The following is a 10,256-nucleotide window of genomic DNA, read 5'->3' as shown; positions in this document are numbered from 1 at the left end:
CAGCCTGCCTGCCAGATGGGCTCTTGACACTAAATGTTCAGGTCTCCATTGTGGCCAGCTGTCACTGGGTGATGATTACTCCTTCCTTCCCAGCCTTGCTTGGTCCAGCTAAGTCAGACTTCAAGCTGGACAAAGGTGGGGACAATTACCACTTCCATTTTCACTTACTTTTTCTGAGACGTTTTCTTGTAGCCTAGGCTGGTCTTGAACTTGTTATGTGGCCGAGGACGGCGTTGATGATCCCCTTGCCTCCACCTCCAGAGTGCTGGCGTCTCGGTGTATTGGGTTCTGGTGCCCGCCATGCTAGACAAGCACTACCAGATGAGCCACACCCGCTTTTTCTCATTTTGAGCTCCCCAGGTGACTCCTGCAGGTTGCCGGCTCAGAGAGCAACTGGGAAATACTCCAGGGCTCTCATCTCCGAGCTATGGCGCCCTAGGGACAGAGGTAGTTTTGGTACTCCTAACATCAGAGGACAGTGCTACTGGCATCTGGCGGGGGCAGCCGTGGAGGATCGGGGAGCAGCTCAGCCACACCTGGGGGGGGGTGGGGGGGGGAGAGAGAAGCCATAGTCCAGAGGGCTCAGACCCAAGCTCTCAGAGGCCATGTGGAGGAGCCCCCATCTCAGTTCAGGCAGGTGACAGGAGCGTCACCCTGTATTCTCTCTGTCACCGCCTCTCCCCCTACACACACACACACACACACACACACACACACACACACACACCAGAATGACTGGTGTTCCCTCCCTAAGGACAACTCAGATGTTCAGTCCAGAAGCTCTATTTGCTAGGTGGCCTGTGGCTTCCCTAAGCCAAGGTTCCCACATTGAGGATAAATGAGAATAACCATCTACCCTGGAGGGGTGTCACAGGCACATGGTGATATCAAGGCCTCTTGCCTTGTTGGCACCGGATCAGTACTAGTAGGAAAGAACAAACCCAAAATTCTGGGGAAATTCAGAAGCTGGGAGACAGGCTGACCTCCATCAGAACCTGAATTTGGCCAACCCAGGTCCTGCACCATCCAGAACAGGAATTCAAGGACTCTTGCTGCTATCCCCAGGGGTTCCCACATGTCCTTTGTTACCATGAGAGGAGATAGTTTGGAGTAACCCTGCCACATTGCTGCAGAGGTCAAAACCTGAACATAGAGTCATTGGCAGCTCAGGGAGTAGCATGTTGGGAGGTGATGTACGGTTAGGGGACATAACCTTGGCTCTTGGGAGGTACCAGGGATCCCTTGAGAAAGTTGGGGATGGAGGAGGCAAATGTTCGTCAAATATTCACACACATGTGAAAGCATTCCCTCCCTGGCCTGGGTGAAGGGACAGGGTGGGGGAACTGATGTGAGATGCTGTGCTCTGAAGTTGGGGACCAGAGCCCATGCCCTGCCACAGGTGCTAAGCACTTCCTGCTCATCCCGGTTCATGCCTTCAGACAGGCATGGCAGGCAGGAGCAAAATGCTTGCCCAGGAATGCCCAGCTCACACCAAGACCTCCTGGGGGTTCAAGCTGGGGCAGCTCCCATCTTGTCTGAGGAAGGTGGGCGGTGACTGTCCTGCCCACCCGCCCACTTCTGCTGGAATTCTGAAGACTATATGATCCATTTCCTATCACTTTGGCCTGAACAAAGCCAGGGCCTGAAACTTCACTACATTTATTTATTTATTTATTTATTTATTTATTTATTTATTTATTTATTTAGTGATATATCAAAGTAGGAAGATGAATACCTGTGTAGCCGCCACAGGGATTCCACTCTCCTGTCCTGGACTCAGTCTCCCCTTGTAATCCCTGGGAAAATAACACGGGGTGTGGAGACCTGGAGCTTGTAGAGTGGGTATGGCACGGCAGGCTTGTGACAAAGAATTGAGCTAGGCAGCTGAGTGGGGCTTCGAGGAGGGCCTCCTGAGAAAGCCATTAAGAGACAGGCCTGGAAGCCACACCTGGGCTTGGAAGTGTGTGGGTGTGTGACTCGGTAGTGCACATTTGCTGGGCTGGTGGAGGAGGGGAAATGGGGAAGGCATGTCTTATCTCTGGCACTGAAAACATAAAGAAAAGAAGACTGGGTATTGGCCCATGTTTGTGGTCCCAACACTTGGGAGATAGAGGCCAGAGGATCAGGGGTTCAAGGGCAGACTGGGTGGGCTGCCAGAGACCCTATCTCAAATCATACAAAGAAAACATGATGCTAGCTAGCCTTAGGGGTAGGGAGGCGGGAGGCGGCAGCCCGAGTCCTCTTAGTCTGCACCTTCAGGTTCTCTGCCAGCTGTGGCGGACAGAGGCACGTGGCCAGTCAAAATGCCAGAACCCAGCAGCGGGGAAGCCCGCGGGTCACCATGCCACCTGAACCTCCCAACCGCAGCGACAAGCTGGGGGCGTTACTTCTACGTCTCTGCAAGAGAGGCGGAGCCCGGTGCCCCTTTCCCTCTACAGCACCGGGGACAGCCAGCCGGTGCCCAAACTTTCCCGGGTACAGGGAGCGCAGCGGGGGTGGGGGAGGCGGGCTGGGAGGCGCGGCGGCCGGGGTTGTGACAGCTCCCAGGGCGGGCTGCGGGGCGGAGCGGCCTGGGCGGCGCCGCCCTCCAGGTGCCGGGCGGGGGCCGAGGCCAGCGCCGCTGCGGGGAGAGCAGGCAGGGCCATGACCCCCGCGGCCCGCGGCTGCAGGCGTGTCGCCTGGTGTCCCGCAAGGCCGCCAGCGTCCGCGCCCAGCGCGCCCCAGAAAGAGGTGAGTGCGCGCGCGCCGTGCGCGCCACGGCGGACGCACCGGGACATGGGAGGGACCCAGGAGAGGGGACCCCAGGGCCGTGGAGACCAGGACGGTGGGGATCCCGAGGTGGGGTGGGAAGCCGGGACGGTGGGGAGATCAGGGTTGCCGAACCCGGGAGGGTGGGTATCCCAGGGTGGGGTGGAGACGCCGGGGGAGGGGGTGTGGAGACCCCCCCAGGTGGTGGGAACTCGAGAGTGATTGGGGGACCCTTTGGCCCCAGGCGTCCCACAACTTCCCGCAGACTTCGCTGCCCAGCTCGGCTCCTTTTGGCCGCGTGCCTGGCATTGGGCGGGGGCGTGTCCCGCGCGTGGCAGCCTCAGGCCCCTCTATGCGCCCGGCTTGGCTGTCAAGTTGCCAAGCAGTCGGGCGAGGTGGGGGCAGGAGGCCTCGGGAGGAACCGCTTCCTTCCACCAAGTGTTTCGAATGTATTATTGATGAGCTGCCTCGCTTAGGGGCGCCCAGCACATCAAAGCAGCTCCGTGAGACCGCAAAGGGCGACCCGCGAAAAGCAGGCACTTCTCCTGGCAGGGCTGGCCTGGGCAGATCTGGGGAGGGTGCTTATTTAAAAGAGGACCCGCAGCTTCCCTGGGGGACTCTGAAGGCAGGAGGGACTTCTGGCCTTTGCCAAGAGAACAGCGTAGCAGCAATGTAGAAGTCATTCCGGAGAGAGTATAGAAATGCCAGAACACACCCTGTTTTACAGATGAGGAAACTGAGTCCCAGGCGGCTTCTCCCGAGTGGCAAACTCTGATGTCTCTCTCCAGCCTGAGACACTTCCAGGAGGCCCTGTCTTGGGTTGTGCTGCCAGCTAAGAGCACCCCTTACCTGTCCAGACCCCTTTCCTACCCAGGCCACAATGTAGACTGGTGCTGTCTAGGCCATACCCACCTCCGGTCCTCTCCTGGTCCCCTCCCCTGGGTCCAGGTCCTCTGCACAGGAGAGAGGCGGTGTATTTATGGAAAGACTTAATCCCTCCACCAGCCCCAAGGCCTGGAAAGCTGTGTCTAATCTCTCCCTGGAAGGCCTCAGCTGGTGGGCACACACCAGGCAGGAGTGTGCGTCCCCTAGGGAGGTGTAGGTCACTCGGGAGACTCCTTGTCCTCCTCCTGGGCGGAGGACACTGAGATGTCAGTGCTTAGCCAGCAGGCGGCCTGTGCCAGACCTGTGCTGGCTGTTTTCACACTCACACCAGCCCTCTAACCAAAGCCTCTTCTTGTCCCCATTTTAAAGGCAGGAAACTGAGGCAAGGAGGTAGATAAGACCAAGTGTTAGCCCTGAGGCAGCAGGGAACCGCTCTCATCCTGGGGTGGGAAAGCTAGGCCAGGCCTTTAGAATCATGGGAAATAGACCCACCATAGAGACTGATAGAGGATAGCCCACTCAAAAGAAACCCGTCATTCTCCAGGCCCCACACAGCCTTGGTTTCCTGATAGTAGCCACTAAGGTCATAGTACCCATCTCTCCTACGTCCCTGTGTTCAATCTTTCAAATAAATTTTTTTTAATTTATTTTCATGTGTACGAATGTTTTGCTTGCAAGTATGTCTGCCCCATATACATGCCTAGTGCCCTTGGAGGGCACTGGATCCCGTAGAGCTGGAGTTACAGATGGTTGTGAGCTACCATGGGATGCTGGGAACAGAATCCAGGTCCTTTGCAAGAGAAATACATGCTCCTAACCACTGAGCCATCTTCCCCTCACCCCATCCCACCCTCCATGTTCAATCTTGACTGCTCCAGAAACCATGAGGACACTCTCTTGCACTGTAGGCTTTATTGTTTAGCAGACGTTTGTAATGGTGTAAGAGAGAGTGGAGCATTAAGTACCACAAAGTGGCCCAGAGCAGGCAGCAGGCTGGTGAGAAGCTGAGGCTAGCCCTAGGTGGGGTCTTGGTGGCTTCTGGCCTCTCTAGTTTCCCTGAGACTTTCAGGTTGGCAGGCTGGCCTTGGCGGGGAGGTACCTCAGCCGGCATCTGTTCTCAGCATGGTGCCTGGGCTGGAATTGAAAGAATGCTAATCCTGTCACACAAAGGGACCTTCCTAAGCAAGGAAGAAACCCAGATGTGAGTGTGCCCATGGTGCTTGAAGCTCTGCTGTGTGGGGGAGCTTGGGAAACAGCTCAGGGACCAGGTTGCCCTGCCCAGCCTCCTCCAGCCTCTCAGGTAGCCAGCGATCTGACCGCTCCTGCGCAGCCTGGTCCTTAAAGGGGGGCTTTGTTAAGGAGGTGAGGCACAGTGCCACTCAGGCTCTCTTGGCAGGGTAATTCTCATCTCATGTGGGAGGTGACTGGGCAGAGACCATGGCCAGGGGGCTCCCAGTCCAACTGCCTACTTACTATTCATTCTTCCGCTCAAGACAGCTGATGTCGGAATTAGGACTATGGCTAAAGTAGCCAAGGTTCCAAAGGAGAAAGTGAAGAGGCCCAGCTCCGGCCAGTTGCAGGTCCCCACTGAACCACATGTGGGACCCCGGCATCCTGCCTTCAGCTGGGGCCTGTCACTCCATCCCTCAGCAGCTCTAGGTTTGTGTCGCCCTGGAGCCCAGTCCCCCCAGACCCAGGCTGGAGCCTGCCTTCTATGAGCAGGTGCATATCATAATGACTTCTTTTTCTTGTGTTGCAAACCTGTGAAAGTCAGGTGGTGAAGTCACTCCTGATGGACACTGGTCCACAGAAGACCTCATTGTCCACTCGGTGTCTCTTCCCCTGCCTCCTGCTTGTATTGATCAATTGAGTCCTAAGGAAGGGGTTGCAGGAAGGTCAGGAGAACATGGGTGGGAGCAGTTCTAATTCTTCACGGACTAGGGACACACACGGACTAGCCTGTTAGAGTTCAATCCGTTCCAGTAATCTGTATTGAGAAGACGGGACTGGGCTGTGGCTCAGTGGCACAGTGGACATGCCTGCTGTGCACGAGGTCCTGGGTTCTATCCCCAGCACCACAATGAACGAATGAAGTAGACAATGAAGTAGAATGTGGGCACTGACTAGAACACTTGAGAAGTCAGCAGAGAAGGTTACAGATGGAAGATTACGTGCCATGGTAGGTTTCATCTGTCCCACAGCCTGTGGGTCCTCTATCCCTGAGGCTGACCACTGTCCTGTGGCCCCTGAAAGGAGAGACTGGAGTGTTGCATCCACACCCTCAGTCCTGACCAACCTCACCTGAACTTTCCTGAACAGCAACCCTCTGCCCCTGGCACACACTCTGCCCAGATGTGGTCAGCAGGTACTGTGACCTCATAGCTGGCTTATTCCATCACTGCTTCCTGTTGTGTGCCCAGCTGGCCAAGTAGGGGCCTGGCCACATGTGGCCGGGACAGTGACATCCCTCGTCCTTCTCTGAGTGCTCTCCTCTCTTCACAGGCCTGCAGAGGTGACGCCATGGGGCTGAAGCCCTCCTGTCTGAAAGGTAAGGCAGAGTGGGGGTGGGGGTGCTGGGGCAAGGGGTCTGGGGGAGCAGGGAAGGAGGAGCTGGGCTGGAGATAGTATGGGATGACCCTGACGCCTGGGATGCTGATCTAGACTGGATGGGTCCCCGTCTGTAAAGGCAGACCATATATACAGTAGGTACTCTATAAATGCTTACTCTGCCTCTGTGACCCCCTCCAGACCTTCCTTCACCAGAGGCTGGTACCCAAAAGCTTCAACTTCCTCCTCAGAGGGGAAGTCCCAGAAAAAGAGGTGACCTGGGAAGAGGGAAGGAAGCCTAAGCAAGAAGCCAGGCATAACTTGGGGAGTCGCTTCCCAGGACACCTTGGATGCCTGCCATCACCCAGGCAAGAGGTCAGCTCGGCTAGTACTGAGAGAGAAAAAAAGGCCATCAAAAAGTTCTAGAAGGTGGGGGGGGGGGCTGGAGAGCAGTTAAGAGCACTGAGCCAGGTTCAATTTCCAGCACCCACATGGCAGCTCACAACTGTCTCTAATTCCAAGATCTGACATCTTCACGTAGACATACATGGAGGCAAAACACCAATGCAAATAAAATAAAAATAAATAAATTCTTTTTTAAAAAAAGTTCTAGAAGAGTGCAGAATCAGTGAGTGGTATTGGTGGAGGCAGCACAGACCTCTTCTGATATCCAGAGGGAACCTGAGGCATTATGGCCCCCATGGGAGACACCTGAAACCTTCTGATGTCCCCCTGTGACACAGGCATGGTCCCCACCATCATCTGCCAGCCTTGAGGTCCAGACCTGCCCTGGACAGCCCTGCAAGGTAACATAGGTCCACCCCAACTGCTTGTTGGCATCCAACTTGCTGTGGCTCCATCCGTCTTCACAGCTCTCCCAGGCTGCAGGAACCATCCCAGTCTTAGTTCTCACTGCCTAGGGTGTTTCCTTTCCTTTCCTTTCCTTCTTTGTTGTTGTTTTTTGAGACAGGGTTCTCTGTGTAACAGTCCCCGCTGTCCTGGAACTCACTCTGTAGCTCAGGCTGGCCTCGAACTCACAGAGATCCGCCTGCCTCTGCCTTCCAAGTGCTGGGGTTAAAGGCGTGCGCCACCATACCCAGCCCAGTGTGTTTTCTTGATGGCCACTGCCACACATGTACTCACTACCCCACATGCTGAACCACTAGCCTGAACTCCCCTCCCTGCCCACCCCAGTCTCCCCTCCTCAGCCTTCTCATGCACTTCTGCCCTCCAAGATCAGCCTGCTCAGAGTCTCATGTTCCCCAACCTGCTCAAAGCTCTGGAGACCTTGATTTCCTTGTTCATAAAGTGGGGTCATGACATGGCATGGCTGTGGTGTTCAAGAGTGCCAGGCTCCCAGCACTCAGGCTGCCGCTGGAATGCAGCTCCTGTGATTATCTCATCCCTGTACCCTTCTGTTTCCTGGGCTTTCCAGCCGCTACTCCGAGGTCTTAGGGGACTTGAGGTCTCTGGGTACAGCTAAGGCATTGATTGCAGTTCACATGAACAAGATGAACTTCCAGGAAGACAGATAGAACCTTCCCCCCCAGGAGAAATGGAAAGGCTGGGGAGGAGTGGGTGGATGTCTCCTGAGCTGCTTCTTACTTTTTGTGGGGAGTGGAGGGAGGGGCAGGTATAGGATAGCATCTGATTGGCCCAACTGAGGTCTTGCATCTTGGCCTGGGAGGGTGGGGCATCTTGACTGACAGCTCCACCAGAACTTCTATCAAGGGGGCACTGTGCAGCTTGCAGGATGGCTCAGATGTTGGAGGAGCAGAGTCAGCCCTCACCGCACTCCAGGGCTGGCTCTCTCTAAGACTCCAGGCTCCCAGGAGCAGGTGAATGAGTGCCCATGTGTGGGAGTGGCTAAGCGTGGGGCAGCTGGTGGCAGGGGGGTTAAAGCCTGAATGGGTCCTTCTCTTGCTGTGGCCATGAGTCTTAGCCTCATGTGGCTGTGGCTCCTCTATCTCTGTAGCTGTGAATTCATGTGTCTACTGTGTGTGTGGGTCCTCCTAGTGGCCCCGCACAAAGCATCTCTGTGATGTCACTTTTCTGTAACCATGTAGAATGAACAAAGTTTACCTGGTGACTAGTGAGTGCACAGTTTGGGAATATGCCAGTGAGTGCACAGTCTGGGGATATGCCAGTGAGTTCACAGTTTAGGGATATGCCAGTGAGTACACAGTTTAGGGATATGCCAGTGAGTGCACAGTTTGGGGATATACCAGTGAGTGCACAGTTTAGAGATATACCAGTGAGTGCACAGTTTAGAGATATACCAGTGAGTGCACAGTTTGGGGATATGCCAGTGAGTGCACACTTTAGAGATATGCCAGTGAGTCCACAGTTTGGGGATATGCCAGTGAGTGCACAGTTGTTTAGGGATATACCAGTGAGTGCACAGTTGTTTAGGGATATACCAGTGAGTGCACAGTTGTTTAGGGATATGCCAGTGAGTACACAGTTTAGGGATATGCCAGTGAGTACACAGTTTAGAGATATGCCAGTGAGTGCACAGTTTAGAGATATACCAGTGAGTGCACAGTTTGGGGATATGCCAGTGAGTGCACAGTTGTTTAGGGATATGCCAGTGAGTGCACAGTTTGGGGATATGCCAGTGAGTGCACAGTTTAGAGATATGCCAGTGAGTGCACAGTTTAGAGATATACCAGTGAGTGCACAGTCTGGGGATATGCCAGTGAGTGCACAGTTTAGGGATATGCCAGTGAGTGCACAGTTTAGAGATATACCAGTGAGTGCACAGTTTGGGGATATGCCAGTGAGTGCACAGTTTAGGGATATGCCAGTGAGTGCACAGTTTGGGGATATGCCAGTGAGTGCACAGTTTAGGGATATGCCAGTGAGTTCACAGTTTAGGGATATGCCAGTGAGTACACAGTTTAGGGATATGCCAGTGAGTGCACAGTTTAGAGATATACCAGTGAGTGCACAGTTTGGGGATATGCCAGTGAGTGCACAGTTTAGGGATATGCCAGTGAGTGCACAGTTTAGAGATATACCAGTGAGTGCACAGTTTAGGGATATGCCAGTGAGTGCACAGTTTAGAGATATACCAGTGAGTGCACAGTTTGGGGATATACCAGTGAGTGCACAGTTTGGGGATATGCCAGTGAGTGCACAGTTTGGGGATATGCCAGTGAGTGCAGTTTGGGGATATGCCAGTGAGTTCACAGTTTGGGGATATACCAGAGAGTGCATAGTTTGGGGATATGCCAGTGAGTGCACAGTTTAGAGATATACCAGTGAGTGCACAGTTTGGGGATATGCCAGTGACTTCACAGTTTAGGGATATGCCAGTGAGTGCACAGTTTAGGAATATGCCAGTGAGTGCACACTTTAGAGATATGCCAGTGAGTCCACAGTTGTTTAGGGATATGCCAGTGAGTGCACAGTTTAGGGATATGCCAGTGAGTGCACAGTTTAGGGATATGCCAGTGAGTGCACAGTTTAGAGATATACCAGTGAGTACACAGTTTAGGGATATGCCAGTGAGTGCACAGTTTAGAGATATACCAGTGAGTGCACAGTTTGGGGATATACCAGTGAGTGCACAGTTGTTTAGGGATATACCAGTGAGTGCACAGTTGTTTAGGGATATGCCAGTGAGTGCACAGTTGTTTAGGGATATGCCAGTGAGTGCACAGTTTGGGGATATACCAGTGAGTGCACAGTTGTTTAGGGATATACCAGTGAGTGCACAGTTGTTTAGGGATATGCCAGTGAGTGCACAGTTTAGGGATACACCAGTGAGTGCACAGTTTGGGGATATGCCAGTGAGTGCACAGTTTAGGGATATGCCAGTGAGTGCACAGTTGTTTAGGGATATGCCAGTGAGTGCACAGTTTAGTGCTACTGTGGGGTCAGTGCCCCTGACATCCTGTACTTACTTCTCTACAGTGTCAACAACTCTAAGGTCTTGATTATGTGGGCCCCAGGGTTCTTAGAGATTCTAGTACTCAATGCAGGGTATAGTCGGATTTTTCTTTGGGCCTCCAGTTCACAAATAACAACACAAAGACTTATTATTAATTATGAAAGCTTGGCCTTAGCTCAAG

The 10,256-nt window shown here is 53.9% G+C and overlaps 1 protein-coding gene across 1 annotated transcript in view; it reads left to right on the top strand.

Moving 5' to 3' along the window:
* Positions 1-2,592: 2,592 nt before the first annotated feature.
* The window catches only part of C5H16orf74 (chromosome 5 C16orf74 homolog), a 28,579-nt gene continuing 20,915 nt past the window's right edge, over positions 2,593-10,256 (top strand). The window contains exons 1-2 of the mRNA XM_028880806.2: positions 2,593-2,730; positions 6,136-6,181. Of these exons, the coding sequence (XP_028736639.1) occupies positions 2,644-2,730; positions 6,136-6,181 (133 nt within the window). The 5' untranslated portion in view covers positions 2,593-2,643. The remainder of the gene's footprint in view (positions 2,731-6,135; positions 6,182-10,256) is intronic.

The sequence above is a fragment of the Peromyscus leucopus genome, chromosome 5 (assembly GCF_004664715.2).
Source record: "Peromyscus leucopus breed LL Stock chromosome 5, UCI_PerLeu_2.1, whole genome shotgun sequence".
Classification (NCBI taxonomy): domain Eukaryota; kingdom Metazoa; phylum Chordata; class Mammalia; order Rodentia; family Cricetidae; genus Peromyscus; species Peromyscus leucopus.
Note: the sequence above shows the minus strand (reverse complement) of the source record. Positions and strands in the feature narration are given on the sequence as shown.